Source organism: Gracilinanus agilis, chromosome 5, assembly GCF_016433145.1.
Source record: "Gracilinanus agilis isolate LMUSP501 chromosome 5, AgileGrace, whole genome shotgun sequence".
Lineage (NCBI taxonomy): Eukaryota > Metazoa > Chordata > Mammalia > Didelphimorphia > Didelphidae > Gracilinanus > Gracilinanus agilis.
Window position 1 is genome coordinate 273581851 of NC_058134.1, and position 17831 is coordinate 273599681.

Consider the following 17831-nt stretch of genomic DNA (forward strand, 5'->3'; position numbering starts at 1 on the left):
CTTACAGATTAAGCTGATTTCTTCTTGTTTCCTCAGCTTAGCTCTCATGGACTGTACTGCTAGAGTCTCAAAAACCTCACCAATGATCTCTTTCTCTTTCCTAGGAAGGTGACGAAAGGCTCTGTTGGAAAGAAAGGCATTCACTCATTCATTCGTTCATTCATTCATTCATGGTTTGAATTCACTGTTCTTGCTTAGGGGATGGGATGCCAAGACCAATGCTTCATTTTAAGGAGGACTACATCCCGGAATCTTGGGAAGTGGAGGTAGCCTGAGAACCACAGTCCAAACAGGATCTTCAGGGGAGGAGTGGTTTCACGTCTTTTCTCTTCCGCCTTTGAGCTTGAGATAATAATGGTGCAAAGTATTTAGAACAGTCTCTGGTACATAGAAAGCACCGTATACACGTGGGCTAGTTTTTGTCTTGTTGTTATTATTCATTATTTACATAAAAACCCCAGAATCTGGTGGAAGGGTCCTTAGAAGACATCTAGTCCAATTGCTATTTGTTGAGGAATCACTTATTTCTGGTGCTAGTGAGGGAGATCCTCCCAAGGTCACCCATTCCACCATAGCTTCCTGCCTTTCTGTCATCCCCACTCTATTGTTCTTATGTCTGTCTTCTGAGGAAGGAAGCAAGCAAATGTTTATTATGTGCCAGGCACTTTACAGTTATTAGTGTTTGATCCTCACAACAACCCAGGGAGGTAAGTGCTATTATTATCCTCATTGCATAGTTGAGGAAACTGAGGCAGCTAAGTGGCATAGTGGATAGAATGCCAGGGCCCTGAAGTCAGGAGGACCTGGGTTCAAATCTGGCCTCAGACACTTTCTAGCCATATGATCCTGGACAAGTCACTTGATCTCCATTTCCTAGCCGTTGCCCTTCTTCTGTCTTGGAATTATTACTAGGATAGAAAGTAAGGGTTTAAAAAAAGAAGAATGATGATGGTGGCATCCTGAAAACTTGAGCTTCCTCCTCTGGAAAATTCCTTGGTAGGGTTATGTAACAGTAGTCCCCCTTCACTGAAGGTCTGGGGTCTCTCTCAATGTAAGGATCTAAATGAGTTAGCCAAATTCTGTGAAATGATTTTAGACACAAAAGCTGGACTTGGCACCTTCTAAACAAAAATAACAATAAAAAAAGAAACCTGTGTAAGTGATAATGGCCTGGAACGGTTATAAATTGAACCTTGATTTTTTAATCACTTTAGTGCCACCAGCTACATGCAGAAGCTTAAAAGAAATTGCTCTCATTCATTCCCTCGATAGAGGAGCCGGTGCTTGAAAGCACGCGTTGTGAGGGGCATGATGGTACTATTAATGACAACAGCAACAAGAACAGTACTAATGACTATTTTTTAAGAGCATTTTCATTTCTGGGGTCTTGATGGAGGCTGGTAACAAGCCCAAGGAGGAGATACTTCAGTTATCAGTTTATAGATGAGAAAACCGAAGCCCAGGGAGCTTGTGGAAGTGGCAGGGTTGTGTCTGGTAGTGGGAGTTAGTTAGACTCACGCTTGTGGGATGTGCCCATGATTGCGGCTAGGATGGGTCCTTGGTGGGATTCCCACCCAAGTCTATCTAACTCCAAGTCCCACAGTCTACTAAACTACACTGCCTTAGGCAATGATGTGAATTATTTGCACCTCACCTCCAATCCCTTCTCCTTTTCAAAATCTTCCCCAAATAAAATAGGAAAGCCGAGTATTCACAGATTCATTTAACAATATAAAGCAAACAGATAGCACATTGTATCATTTAAAGTAACTCATCTTTGGGGTGTTCCACAGAAGAGTTATAAACTAGAACATGACATCATATGGACAAAGTAGAAAGAACCATCCATTTAAGTAAAAAACCATTACTTTCTGGTGTAGTACCAATTCTAAGACAGAAAGGCAGTAAGGGCTAAGCAATAGGGATTAAGTGACTTAAGAGAAAAATAAGGCAATGGTAAGGTGACTTGCCCAAAGTCACATAGGCAGTAGGTTTTCTGGAACTGGATTTGAACCCAAGTTTTCTTAATTCTAGACCCAGACTGTGCCACATAACTAATTAATGTCATCAGTGCTATCCATTTTCCATTTCATGCACCTTTTGAGAAGGGTCATTTTATTCCATAAATGTCTCAGCGTGAGTAGGTCAGTACAGGTGCCTCGGCTTTCCCCTTTGAGGTTTTGATATCTCACCATTTGGAGTAAGAAATAAAATGGGAATTTTCTGGAAGTTACAGATGAGACATGTGAAGGCCAGCAGTCAACACAGAAAAAGTTTTGAAAATCAGAAACGCATTAAAAAATATTTAGTATTGTATAATATTGTATAAATGGAGATTTTGAACCTTGGACTTCATCCCCCTCAAGTCTCTTAGTATTTCCCAAAATTCCCTTTAATCTTTCCTGCGCCTCCACATTTGCGTGGTCACGTTATAGTTTTATAAATTCTGTAGCTCCTCCCTCTTTTTCTTTTGCTATCACGAGCAGGCTGGGTTAGTTTAGTACCTTTTTAGTTAACTTTTTTTATGTTAGTTTATTATTTATAAAAATGTATAAAAATAATACTTAGTTCTTGTATATTAATTTTAATCTCTGCAATATCAACTTTGTATATTCATAATTTCTTTTTTAAAGTTAAAATAAGTAAAAAGTAAGTCTGCAAAAAGAACATAAAAGTCAGTAGACATACAGACTAGAAATGTAGAAATTTCTGAAAAAATTTAGTAACTTCTACACACATAATATGTATGTTCTATTATAATATTTTCTCTACAGTATGTTTAGTATTATTTTCCTCAAATTTGTCTCATTTTTGAAAGTTTTTCATATTCATATTTTTAAGTTTCTTTTTCATATAGTATTTTTTATTAACACTGACCTACATATAGCCTATGACCAAATGCTTAAACCAAATTTTATAACAAGGCATTTTAAATACAACATAGAAGAAAAAGAAAAAAATGTAGGCTTTTCCTTCTGGTATGAAGGGAGAGAATTTTTTTTTACCCAGATTTTCTAGATCACAGGGGCACTGCACCTCTTACCCCCAAGATGTGTACAGAATGCCTGGTACTTAGGATGTGAATGCATCCTATTTCTTTCTTAAACTGAATCCCATCTTTCTTCTAACTTTGGCTTGCAGAATGTTTTCTCCTCCTCCCACTCTCTTTATTATTTTCATTTCCCCTCCCTCCCTCTCTCTTCTTTTCCTATTATTTCCTTCCAAGTCTCCATCTTCCTAATAATTGCATATAGCCTTAGTTGCCAAAACAGGAGATCACAGAGACTTTGCTGATGCTGTATCTTTTGGAACCACAAAACCTTTGGAAACGTATGTGCACTTTCAATCCATCATCTCTCACTTGTCTAAAAAGGCAATCAAAGACTCCACCCCCTTAGATTTAGGTTCTTTCCCCCCTCCCTTTAGTCCTCTCAAACAGAAGTTTAATTTGCTTGTAACTATTCCTTTCCCATATCATCCTTCTTTATTCCTCTCATCTCAATTGTTTCCATGTTGAGTATCATGTATGGAATGTCTCATAAGTCTTACTACAGTTTTAAGATATGATAGTTTAGAACTGCACTATGATTCCTTGAAACACCCTGTATTTCTTTTCCTTCCTTCCTTCCTTCCTTCCTTCCTTCCTTCCTTCCTTCCTTCCTTTCTTACCCTTAACTTCTGTGTATTGGCTCCTTGGTGGAAGAGTGGGCAATGGGGGTCAAGTGACTTGCCCAGGATCACACAGCTGGGAAGTGTCTGAGGCCAGATTTGAACCTAGGACCTCCCATCTCTAGGCCTGGCTCTCAATTCACTGAGCTACCCAGCTGCCCCCAACACCCTGTATTTCTACTCCAAATTTTATATGTGTGGGTTTAATCATCCTTTTTCCATTTCAGGTAAGAGCAATCCCCCTTGGCATCCCTTAACCTTTGCAACTTACATAAAGACTACAGAAGAATTGGACTGTGTCATTGAGAATACCAAGATCATTTCTGATTTCAACACTAGAACCAAAAGCTAAGAAAAAGTTCTAACTGCATTATTTTCAGTTCACATTCAGTCCATTAAGCTGTGCTTTCCTAATTTACACAAAGAAATAATCCAATCAGTTGTGATTTCAACCCCCTCCCCCCACCCAAATTCAGGGAGGAAGAGGGAGCACATGTGATGCTCCACTTCCCATTATGTATACAGAGTCAGGTACTGGTATCTCCATTTTACAGAAAGTGATATTACAGCCTGGAAATGGTCAGTGACATACCCCAAACCAAGGATGGCAAAATCATGATGAGAACTGACATGTTTCATGTTCAGAACTCTTCTTCACATTTGCTAAAAAAAAATTAAAATTAAAAAAAGTATTTTTTAGAGACTGAATGGCATAATGGATAGAGAGCCTTCCTTGATGCTTGATGTTAGGGAGGGGAAAACTAGGGTTCAAGTTCCACCTCTAACAGGTGTGTGACCATGGGCTCTCTCTCTCTCTCTCTCTCTCTCTCTCTCTCTCTCTCTCTCTCTCTCTCTCTCTCTGCAAGATTTGATCCTATGACTTCCAGTCCTTAGGCTTGGTGCTCTATCCACTGAGCCACCTAGCTGTCCTGAGTCATAAAAATTTTAAGAACAACATTTTTCATTGGTAAAGCCTAGGCAATTGGGGTTAAGTGACTTGCCCAGGGTCACACAGCTAGGAAGTGTCTGAGGTCAAATCTGAACCCAGGTCTTCCCATTTCTCAATATGGCTCTTAATCCACTGAGCTACCTAGTTGTCCTCATCCCCTACTCCCCACTGTGGGCCAATTTCTTAACCTCTCCACGTGTCAGGCAGTTTTCTAAGATAATATATTATAAATACATTACTGTTTTTGCATCAAGGAAGTTTTCACACCAAACACAAATCTGGGCCAAATACAGGAAAACTTTTAGTAAATAGGAAATGTTTTCTCATTCTGATAATGCACATTATCCTAATTCTCTCTTATAAAAACTCTCAGGGAACCCTGGAGTTATCCATAGGCTTCCTTTAGTTCCTTTCCTAAGTGGAAGAGACTAATTGTAAGCTTTTCCTGTTGAATATTAGAGCATGTATCATGTATGGAATTTGACTTGGAGTTGGATTTTCAATTTCCTTTCTTTTCAGGAAATTAAATATTTTCACCTCACACTGGGGTGTCTGAGGAAATTTCTAATTACTGCAATTACTAAACTCAGAGTATAACAAAATAAGTTGTGTTTGCCCTTCATTTATACAGAAGCATAATCCAATCAGTTGTGATTTTAATTCACCAGTCCTGGGAGAGGAGAATGGAGGCTGTGCCACATTAGTCTCTTTAAAACATTGCTCTCTGACTCTGTCCCCCCTCCCCCCCAATATACCAATTTAATTACACCATAATGACTCAACAACAAAAAATATCCCAGATAAAATATATTTTTTGTGTGTGTATACATGTGTATACATATATATGTATATATGTATATATATATTTTTTTGTAAGAAAGAAGCAAACTAATAACTAGTTTTCATTTGGATGTCATAAATCTCCAGTATTTCATTGTGGTATGGAGATGATCATAGCTTGCTGAAGGATATGCCAGTAGACATATTCTAGGAGATCCTACCAAATTAAAAAAGGTTCCCTAGTGTCCATCATACACTTATGTGTTATAAATTCAAGGAAACTCATTGATCATGGATTGACCACCAGGTGACAACTTTATAGCTCCAACAGTTCATTGGGAGGACCAAGACATTGGTCTTCAAGAATCCAAAGGGCTGTCCCGTGGAAGAAGGCAGAACAAAAATCAATAAGTTGCAAAGAAGCAAATTTGGGCTTAATAGAAGCAAACAACAGGAACCCTTTTTCATTATTAGAACTAATTAGAACTTTCTACTAAAGTGGAAAGGGCTACCTTAGGAGATGATCTTCCTGGAGGCTTTCAGGAAAAGAGGTAGCTCCATCCATCCATCCATCCATCCATCCATCCATCCATCTTCCCATTAATCAATCACCAATGACCAGGGATACTTTAGCAATATTTTTTTTTCAATTTTTTTAAAACCCTAATATCTTTATATATATATATATATATATATATATATATATATATATATATATATATATATATCCTTCTGTATTAATTTTATTTGTTATAGGGCTAGGCAATGGGGGTTAAGTGACTTGCCCAGGGTCACACAGCTAGGAAGTGTCTGAGGCCAGATTTGAGGCCTGGCTCTAAATCCACTGAGTCATCCAGCTGCCCCCGACCAGGGATACTTTAGAGGGTATTCAAGTTCAAGTATGGGTCCGGCCAATGGCTTCCTCCTGGAGATTCTATTCAGATGGAGATGATAGTGAGTGGAGGGATTATACAACAACATGGGTGGAACTGCAGATCCCTGAATTATCAAAGTGACTTTAAAACAACCTTATTCAATAGTATTTAGTAATAATATTATTGATATCAAGAGGGAGCTAGGTTTAGAATACAATATCAAATCAGACCCTTTGAGCAAGTCACTTAACTTCCTCAGTGCCCTTGTCTGTAAAGTGAGGGAAAGGTTGATTAGATGGACTCTGAGTTTGTCTCTTCCAGGTCTGGAACTATGATCTATATAATAAAGGAGTCAAACTCAAATAGAAAGTGGACCACAATCCACATATAAGGATCCTAGGAAGCCTCATTATGACTTAGTTTAAAAATGTAATATTATCTATATTATATATTATTGTAATAATTATGAATATTATCATATTATGTTTATTTGGTTCAATCTTTCCCAATTACCTTTTATTTTGGTGTGAGGAGTGTTGAGGGCAGCATGCCATGAGCTGAGGCTTTGACCTTCCTAATCTATGATCCTGAAATAATGGGTGATCTTCACTTAGTGACTTAGTTTTTTGGTTTCATCAGTCTACTTAATAACTAGTTACAAAGTGGAAAGGATGAAAGGGTATAGATTTATATATGAAACCCCATTACATCTGGAAGAATAATTTGATGAGTCAGTGGGGCCATCTTTGTGTATTTCATACACCACACTTTTTGACTGAGGGTTTAAGATTTAATTATTCTTGACTTCTATTTCATCTCACTAATACTTCCTTAACTTTCAATACCTTGAAGGTTGAAATCCCCACCTTGACTCCAAACTTCTGTTTTTCTACCTTTTCTATATCTTCTTTCCTTTGAACATTTTTTTTTGGGGGGGGTTATCAATCCTTCCCTGTTATCTTACACCATTTGGTTTTATTTCTCATCATTCATAGTCTTGATCTTTAGATCAGTTTTTATCAACAATAAATTCAGTCATTTTCAGTTGTGTCTGATTCTTCATGATGCCATTTGGGGTTTTCTTGACAAGGATACAGTAGGATTTAAATTAATGTCCAATACTCCAAGTACTATATTTTATAAAGTTTATTAATGATCACTAGAAGTAAAGGAACAAAAAGGTAATTATCTAACAAAATAAGACCATGTGATTAAATTCTCCTGCCTATTTAAAAAAAACCTACTGGCAGCCACTGGGATTACAGGAAGAAGAGCGTGAGAGGCAGGGCTACACAAAATTTATAACCTCCCTACATTAGCATGTAAGGTGAGAAGGAGAGTAGGGTACTGGGAATTATAGTTTTTAAGGTAAAAGATTCTAATTACAGAAAACTGAAGTGGTTTGCCATTTCTTTCTCCAGTTTATTTTTCAGATGAGGAAACTGAGACAAGCAGGTTGAAGTGACTTACCTAGAATCATACAGTGAGTATCTGAGGCTGGTTTTGAACTTAAGAAGATGAGTCTCCTTGACTCCAGGCTGGTACCTGTCTAGTATACCATATATTCTTCTTCATTCTTCAACTCTTGACTTCTTGACTTTATTCTACTCGGCTAATCCCCACTTCCCTATTGTTTACCTTCCCTCACTTCCCCAACTTGCTCTTGAACAAGAGGAAGTCACCAAATGATGCTAATTAGGTTTATCACAAATTTATTAAAGTTATAGTTAGTAGAGGGGGTCTGGGAAAGAATCTATCACCTATCACTATTATTAGAAAAACAACTCAAATCCTTTGTAGAACTGATGATGAATCCACGTGACTGTCCATGTGTCTAGATGAGTTGGTCCTAAAATTCTATAATCTCCTCATTTTTATTACCCACTTCCTTTTTTGCACCTTTTTGGGGCATCTTTCAAGGAAGATCAGACAGGAAGGGGCTACAACAATCCTTGAGGAATACACAGACAAGCAGTTGACAGATAAGAGTACAACCACCCAAACTCTGGGATTGACCTGCTGTCTCTGATGACTTGCCATGCCATTCCAAACACATTGGTATTGACAGTTGCATGGGGGTAGTGGTTAGAGAGTAGCCCCTAAAAGGTAAAAAAGTTATTCCTAGGAGTTGACTGGCACAGGGGACCAAGCCACAGGTTGTATCTTCCATGCTGATGCTTTCCAGTAGACTTGGGCCAGATTGAAATGACCCTTTGGCCCATTCCTGTAGAGTCAGAAGCCTTTGGATTTGTCAGGCAGACTTTCTGAGACCAGGAGGCTCAGTTCTTTGTGCTGCTGTTGTCCAGATGCATTTCTATAAGGGGGTGAGAGGGACTATATGGACTAGAGCTAAGTGCTACTGTATTTGTGATGAGGACAAAGTAAACCATTTTTTGTTAACTGTGGACTGACCCACAAGTTTCTGATTTTGTCCCAGTGCCGAACCTAAATTAACAGGGTCCAGCCCTGAAGCAGACCTGCCCCTAACAGTGAGCCAGACCAGAGAAAAAGGGAATGTGGGCACCATATTGGGCACCATTCTTTGTAGACACTCTGCTCATAGGAGACAGTGAGGTTGATGCCACCCTGGCTATGCTTTGTATTTAACATACAACACGCACACACACGCATGTTATTTCCCCAGTGGAATAGAAGCTCATTGAGAGAAGGAACTGTTTGGTTATCTTCGAATCTCTAATACCTGACACACAAGAATTTAATAAATGTTAGTCGATTTAAACCACTGATTGTGGCCAAGCAAGAAGAGCATTAAGCAAGGCTCTTTGACAATGGCAGCTGCATACATCTTTTAGGTTCTTCTCTGAGAAAAGAGACAATTCTCGTATTGTTCATGGCATCCACTGGCCAAATTAATACCCCTTCACTGAAAGTTGATGCTGAGCAGCATTGTTTGGAAATTTCCTTGGCTCTAGGGCTTGAGTTGGGTTCACTTGGTATGCATTGTGGAGGATAGAAAAAAAAATCAATATGTGGTGAATTTGAAATCTGGCCAGTATCTTCTTTTGGATTATATACCAATTTATATAAAATAAAACTGATGTGATCAGCTAGAAAGGGGTAGTATGTTAAATAATCTTCCTTAGGGGGGAGGGAAATAACTTTTTGCTGATATCTGGCCTATGATAGAGAAAATGCAAAAGAGACCACTAGATCTCATTAATTCAAATGCCTACTCCAACACTATCCTTCATTTACTAAAAGTTATTGGTAGTGGGGACAGCTAGGTGACTCAATGGATAGAAAGCCAAGCTTGGAGGCTGGAGGTCCGGGGTTCAAATCTGGCCTCAGACAGTTCCTAGCTGTGTGACCCGGGGCAGGTTAATTAACCCCAATTGCCTAGCCCTTACCTCTCTTCTGCCTTGAAGAAAGAAGGTGAAGGTTAAAAAAAAGTTATTGTGGAATTGCTGATATAAATTTATGGGCAGAATTTCCAGATTGGGAGCAATCTAGACTAGTGGTTCCCAAATTTTTTTGGCCTACCTTCCCCTTTCCAGAAAAAATATTACTTAGCACTCCCTGTCACATACTCCCCCTTATAGTTATTCACCACTCCCAAATGCATCTGTGGCCATCACTGCCTCCCTGGATTGCTGCAGCATTCACCAGGGGGCGGTGGTGCCCACTTTGGGAATCACTGGTCTAGACCAAGGCAATCAATCTTTATCTCAACCAAATAAAGGCTTATGATGACTTGCAGATTTGAGTTAGACAGGGCCTCAGTGGTCGTCTAATCAATTAACTGATATTTATTAAGTACTTACTATGTGCCAAGCACTGTGCTGGGCTGGGCACTCACCCACATCTAATCTAAATCCCCCCAATACTCTGGAATCCCCACTATACCATTCTGACAGGCAGTCATTTAGTTTCTGCTTGAAGCCCTCCAAGAAACAAGAACCCACTGACTCTTTTTTCTTAATCCTTATCTTCCATCTTAGAATCTCTACTTTGTAATGGTTCCAATGCAAAAGAACAGGAAAGGCTAGACAATGGGGGTTAAGTGATTTGTTCAGGTTCACATAGTTTGGAAGTGTCTGAGGTTGGATTTGAATCCAGGACCTGCCGTGTCTAGGTTGGGCTCTCAGTCTACTGAGCCACTTAGTTGCCCCCAATCCACCAGCTCTTGAAGCAGTCCATTCCACCTTTGAACTGTTCTAATTGTGAGGAAGTTTTCCCCGATGCTGAGCCTGAATTTGACTCTTTGCATCTTCCCACTTCTGAGGAAGAATAGGTGTGTTGCAGGATATTCAGTTTTACAGAGTCCAGGGAACAGAAGTATAACTGACAGCCAGCATTTTTTTAAGCTTATATTTTCCAATCCCTTAACACAACAGGAGGAAAATGACCCAAATCTCTCCTCCCCCTCCAAACCTCCCCCCCCCCCCCAATACCACTGCAAGAATCACACCAAACTGGAACCAGACAAGAGCGGACCGACTATCTTTTTTTTTTTTTTTTAATTATAAAGATACACTATGAGGAACAAATCTGAATGCGTACTGAAGCCTGTAATGGTCCATGCCGAAATGTACAGTATTATACATAAAAGTGCATCATCACGACAGATTAACAGAACATTGCTTCTTCCAGAACTGTAAAATCATCACCCTTTCTGTTCATCTCAAAGGATGGAAGGAATGTAATGGAAACGGGCAGCACAAGAGCACAGAGGAACACGATGGCCATGCTGCCATCTTGGACACCGAAGGGACCCAATGGGAACGATGAAGCGATGGGAGGGAGGGCCAGGAAGAAGGCAAGACAATATCAGCATATACAGGAACACAAGGGGCAAAGCAGCAGGTAGGAGGAAGGGCAAGGATTGGCAGAGGGGGCGAGTAGAAAAGAAATGGCGGAGAGGCGCTCTGGGAGGTTGGGGCAGGGGACGGAGGGGAATGCAACAGTACAGAGCAAGGCCAAAGCTCCTCTAAAAAATTTAAAGGCACTTTCACATGTACATACTACAGATGTACACTGACACAATTAGGTAGGTAACAGTCACAAACAGGGAGCCACCAGGACTGCCATTGATCAGACGGTAGTGAAGGACAATACTGATTGAATTAGGTGTGCAGCAGTTACCTTTACTTAAGTACATCTGTAGTTGTCTCAGTCTTTCCTGTTACATATCCACTGACTACACATTAAATAGCTATAATAACCATCAAACTACACATTGAACTTGTGTGAATGCTCTACGGGGATTGGGGGCATCCACAAAATGCATGGTTCCTAATATTTTCTTTTACTAGACAGTTTCTAAGATAAGCATTATGGAATGCAGTACAATTATTTAGACATACAAAATCCCCTAGGTAATTTAAAGATACAGGATCCATCTCAATTATACCACATAGGCTATTTTTCTTTTTTTTTTTTTTTTTTTCGAGAAAGAATACTAGGCTAGAACTGCGTGTAAATGAAAGCTGAAATTCCAGTTTGTTCCACTGATCTTACTAAAGTGGTGACGATTATAAAAGTAATTCTTGGTCCTGGACAGGAAGTCCCGAAGGCACCCAGACACTGGGGTTGACCTCAGAATCCTGCTAGAGGTCAGGGTTATCAGCTCTGGGGTGCAGGCCAGAGATGCCTGATTCAAACAAGCTAGACAGATGGTGGCCCTGGTGATAGAGTGGTAGTCTTCCCTTCTTCACCGCCTGATGCCCCAAGGATGCGACTCCGTCCCAAAGCAGACCCTCATATGCAATCTTTTCAAGACCACTCTTGCTATTTACAGTTTTCAGAGACTAAGGACAAAGGGCTACATACCACTGCAAGTCTAAATAGCATCCAAAATCCGAAGGCTTGTTCCTAAACCCACTGCATAGATTCTCGGTCATGTCTTGGGGATGACACTCTGGATTCTGGAGTCCCTGTTGCCTGGTAAATCCTTATTTAGTTAGGATATCCCAGGGATTTCATTCTCAAATCCTGAAGAGACCCATTTTTCTGGTCTCCCATGTGAAGGAAACTCTAAGCATGAGATACTCATTTCTCCCTTTCCCCAATTAATTTGGACACAGAAAAAAATTCCAGTGAGACACTACTATTAGGACAGGCAACTCATAACTGAAACCACTTTTACTTCTAGAGAGACGATTCAATTGATAGATGTTTCTCAGCCAGAGTCTATAGGGCAGTGGCACTGTATACAGATAGGACAATGGAGTCACATGTAAGAACCTGATATAAATTATCCTATGGATGAGGCAGGCCTGGAAAATACTTTTTAAAAAAGTTTTAACATCTCGTTAAAATGTGCAAAACTGCTATTCATTGGAGTTGACATGTTCCCTTCCTTTCCTCTTCTTCTCTCTCCACCTCCAGTCTAACAAAGGGCCATTGACCATGTTACAAGTGTCTTTAAAAAAAAAAAAAAAGATATAGCAGTGTACCTTTCTCCCAGGCACCTTCAATCCCTTCCACTTGCTTCCCTACAAAAAAAGTGACTTTCGTGGAATAACTAATGTCAAAGGGTTCTATGGAGTAGAAACTTCAATTCTATGAATTAAGTTAATTGGTTCCAGCAAATAAAATGGTTCATCCATTGCCCACTCCCCAGTGATGCTATTAGTGAGATTTTATGAGCTTGGGATCAGAAATGATCTTAGTATTCTCAATGACACAGTCCAATCCTTTGTGTACGTTGCAAAGGTTAAGGGATGCCAAGGGGAATCACTCTTTCGTTGACATTTTCAACGACCTCCTTTATTGCATGACTTTAGACCTCACAAAGAAACTCAGCCACAGCTCCTTGGGTCTTTGCGCAGTCACCAAGGTTAGGGCATCTTTGTCCCACGTCAAAAGAGAAGTCGATTTTGGCCACTTTGTATAATGGCCACCTGATTTCAGATCTGGAAGTGGAAGATTCTTGAAGCAAGGTAAGGTTGGCTTTATACTCATCCTTCCCTTTCTGTGCTTCTGATTATGAATACAGGTCCCTCTCTTGTGCTAGCACAAATAACGAGTCTTTGGGAATACAGCAGGAGGCTTAGGGAAGAGGGAGGAACAATGAAGGGAAGATCAGAAGATATTCTGCCTAAGAAACTGCTGACCTCTGAGACCCTGGGAAATCCTCTGGTAGTGTGCTTTTAGCTCTCTCCAGCAGCCCCAGGAGTCTCACTCTGTCTGAAATCACAGAGGCTGATGCCATATAAGGTAGAACCTTGGGCAGGATTGCTGGGGAGCAGTTCAAAGAAAGAGCAAAGTAAGACCTGGAAAGCTAAAGCTGGGGAATGGGATTATGCAACTTGCCACACACACACACACAGAAGAGAAAAAATTTAAACATCTCTGTTTTTTTTGATGACTTTTGTGACTATCTCCCTGGCTCACCTTATCAAAGGAGAACATTTTTGATCATCCTTCTCTTGTCCCTAAAACATTGAAATTCATTTTGCCAAAGTATGTTCCATCCAATGAATAATAGGATCTGGGAGCAAGGAGGTAGGGAGATTGGAAACCAAGTTGGGGGCGGGGAACTTGGGAGGTTTTTATATTAAGGGAAACTGTATCCTAGAATTCCCTGGCCAAAGGTCCAGAGTTGGAAGGGGCTTTAGAAGTCTCCTAATTAAAAACGTTTAGATAGGCAAAATGTTATTCCCTGTTGTCAGGGTGATATTTCCCAGAGGATCTAAACCCAACAAAATTTGTGGAGGAATGAGGCAGATGATACAGAGGGGTCACAATCTCTGCGATCATCAGTTTTACCATCTGTAAAATGAACAGAATGGACCAGGTTATTACCAGGTCATTAGGACATCATGTCTATACCTAGAAAAAATCCGTCAGAAATTCATTTGGTGAGAAAGTACCGGCTAGTAAGTAGGCACGGGGGCCATAATTCATTCTCATTCATTTAATCTCAGAGGCAGAACCATTAGTCTAGCAAACGAAGGGAGAGAAATCAATGAGATCACTTTGGATTTTGGTAAAGGCTCCAAGTCTTTCTTGAATGCTGAGGGCTGAAAAATGACATCCTTTATTTTAGACACAAGATGGGCAGGCACACAACCAGTTGGATAGTTAAAAGAAATATTTATTAAGCACCTACTATATTCAAAGCCCTATGCTAGGGACTAAAAGTATTTAGAATATGGTCCTTCTCTTCCTGGAGCTAGTCTAATAAAGTCTACTTGTAATAACTCCAGGGCAATTATTAAAGGATTGGTGTTAATCTTCAGGGTAGAAGCGCTAACCTACAGAGACTGCTTCTGGGTCTTTCACTTGTTTAATTTGAAGAATATTTTTATCAGTCACTCATGATGGCGCAGAGAACCTCAAACTGGTCGCTTAATTTTGCCCATGACACCAGTTTGGGGCTGGAAGGATGGGAAGTGACTAGAATCCTAGGAAGCAAAGAAGTCAAAATGGGCACTAAAGACCAACCTCCTTATTTTATAGATGAAGAGAATGAAGTTACTATCTTGAAAAATATAACCCAGGATTTAAAGTGGCCTTTGTAAACTGAAGAAGCAATCAGCGGTGGGGAGGCAAGGAAGGAAGGAAGGAAGGAAGGGCTGTCCTATAAGGCCACTTCAGAGTAATGGGAAAGGGGGAAAAAATCTGTGCAAAGACAAAACAAGCAAACCTGGTTATGTCTAAGCATGGAAGAAAAAAGATATGGATGGTCCTAGTGGGTAACAAGCTAATTTGTAATTAAGTTTTATAGTGAAAAAACAAGCTTGCCCCTGGATGGAGAGACAGGATCAAGAGCTGGAAGGAACACTGGAGGAAGTCTAAAGGGATATTCTTGAAATAGGCTACAGGTTATTCAAAACAGTCCTATCTCTCATGGTAACTAAAGTCACTGAAGGACCTTTAAAAAGTGTAGAAGAGTGAAGGAGATTGTGTAGGGGGTTCCAATCTCTATGAGCCTCAGTTTTCTCATCTAGAAAATCAAAATGGTGCTTAATTGAACACGAAGATATGGTTCAGGCATGTGGCAGCAAGGGTATGGTGGGAAGAACACTGGATTTCAAGTCAGAAGACCTAGGTTGGAATTCTTTTTTTCCCCCCTCCTATTGCTTACTGTCTATGTGCCATTAGACAAGTCACATAATGTCTCTGAGCCTCAGTTTCTTCATGTGTGAAATATGGGATTTGGATTCAGTGGTTTTTAAGATTCCTTCCACCTCTCTCTTCCATGAGCTTTTAGGGTAGAGCTTCTAGGAGCCAGGAGATGAGAACACTTGATTAAGAACAGGTCAGAGTTTTCCTTGAGCACTAAGGTCAGTTCTGGGTTGTAGCAATGACTAATTTAAAGAATTTGGAGAAATTTTAGAAATTTAGAAAATCTAGAAAAAAAAATTTAGAAAAAAATCTCAAAAAAATAATTTAAGATTTAGAAAATCATATCTTTGGGGAAACTGTAAAGACATGAAGATTATTTTGCTTGAGGAAGCAAAGTCCAAAAGGGATACGAGGTTCAAAGAGCTTGTTGGCCATTCCATTAAAGTCAGCACAAGGATTTGGGTTATATATAAAAAGGAGAGCTTTACGACAATTACTTAAAAAATAGATTAGTGAGAGAGGTGTTAGTGTGACTATCTGGAGGCCTTTAATAACAGGATTTTCATCGATATAGGGCAGTCTTACCTAAGGGGAGAGGGATAAATTAGGTGACCTTACAAAGCCCAAGGATTCTATTTAAATTCGTGAAAGCAATAATATGGATAGCTCTAGAAAAGTGGTCTTCATCCTCTTCCTTCTCCCCAGTGAAGACCAAGTATAATTATGTAGGTTTCCCATGGATGTTAAGTTTTAGGCTTATAGAATCCTAGATTTAGAGCTGGACAGGGTCTTGGAGGTCATCCATTCCAATCTCATTTTGCAGATGAGGAAACCGAGGCTCAGAGCTAGTAGTTAACTTGCCCAATGTCACACAGGAAGTAAGCAGCAGAGTGGCGCTTCAGATGGGACCTTCTGAATCTGATTTGAGGCTCTTTCGGTCATGACATACTTCCCAGACTTTGGATAAGCCATTCTTATGGGAGGGGAATAATGAAACCACCCATCTCACCCAAGCCCAGGCTGATGCAGGGGTACTAATCTGCATCAGTGACAAGCCTAGCTGTGGAGTGTACGCCTTCTGGGTCTGAGGTCCGACACGACCACCAAATAGTCTCTAACCACTACATCGATCAGTTTTGACCCACCATCCCAGCTCCATACAGTACGCCGGTGGGGGCTAAGATCCCCACAAACTCTGGTCCTTCATTTCCCATCCCTTAGCTCAGGAAATCTCCTCCTAACATCAGCGAGGCTAAATCTGTGACATACTGTACCATACGGTGCTCCAATCTCTTTTTTTTTACAAGTGGTGCAGCATTGAATTTTCAAGTAAATCTATGGTGTTTCTATTGTCTTTAAAACAGGTAGAAATGTCCAGCTTTTTTAAAAAGAAAAAAAAATACAAAATACAAATGCCTGTGTTAATGTAGCAAGTCTCAGATGTTACATTCAAAAAGACAGAAAAGCCAGAGTATCTCCAGTTACAAGCACAAAACTCATGAAGACAAGAAGCCTTGACTTATTCCCCCCACAATTTTGTTCCTTTCTTCAACCACTTTTTTTTTTTTTCTACCTTCTGGATCATCTGTGGTTTGTTTGTTTGTTTGTTTTTATTTTACATCGTGCATGATTTGTCTGCTGGACCTTGGGAAGGAGGTGCGGGTCCTATAGTCGGATTTGTTTTTGGAAGAACGATGGGTTTTGGCCTAAGAGCTGGGGGCTTCAGCTGCACGCCCATCCTGGGTGCCACCATGGGTTTGAAAGTACTCATTGTGTCACTGGAAGAGCTCGTGCTACGCCGGATCTGAGGCTCGGTGCTCCGGAGCACCACGTTGTGGAGAGGGCTGAGGGATTCCGTGGATGAGGCGGGCGTGGGCGAGTTTTTCATTTGTTCCAATGTATCCAGCACCACGTCCGGGGCGTGCTTGGCCGAACTCTGCCTTTCCAGCTCCCGGAGTTCGTTCAAGGCAGTGTTCATCGTCTCCTCGATATCCTGAAGCCAGTGAGAAAGGGGAAGAGAAGATGGAAGCCTTGAGAAGGAATGAATGTGGGAAGGACCCAATTTCTAAAAGACCCAGGCACTACTTGAGAAGTTATTCATACTATATTCATATATATAATTTTTATGTGTAAATGTATTCCCCTTTAAACTCCAAGTACAGTGTTTGATGACACGCTTCCCTTAACACATGTTATTTATACACATATACATATATATTATATGTGTATATTATATTATAGATTATTTTATTATTTATTATATAATATATTATATGTAATATATTACATAATATGCATCATATATAATGAATTGTAATGTACCATATAAATTAATTATATAATTATAAATTATTATTTTCTATATAGAATTATATTCATTACATATATAAATATAATTATATATTTAATTTATATATAAAATATATATAATATAAAATGTAATATATTACATATAATGTATATTATGTTACATAATATATTATATATAATATAAAATTATATATTATGCATATATATTTATATAA

The 17831-nt window shown here is 39.7% G+C and overlaps 1 protein-coding gene across 2 annotated transcripts in view; it reads right to left on the reverse strand.

Moving 5' to 3' along the window:
- Positions 1-16465: 16465 nt before the first annotated feature.
- Positions 16466-17831, reverse strand: part of SRGAP1 (SLIT-ROBO Rho GTPase activating protein 1) — a 354516-nt gene continuing 353150 nt past the window's right edge. For both annotated transcript variants that reach the window (XM_044678455.1, XM_044678454.1), the window contains exon 22: positions 16466-17299. In XM_044678455.1, the coding sequence (XP_044534390.1) occupies positions 16922-17299 (378 nt within the window). In that variant the 3' untranslated portion in view covers positions 16466-16921. The remainder of the gene's footprint in view (positions 17300-17831) is intronic.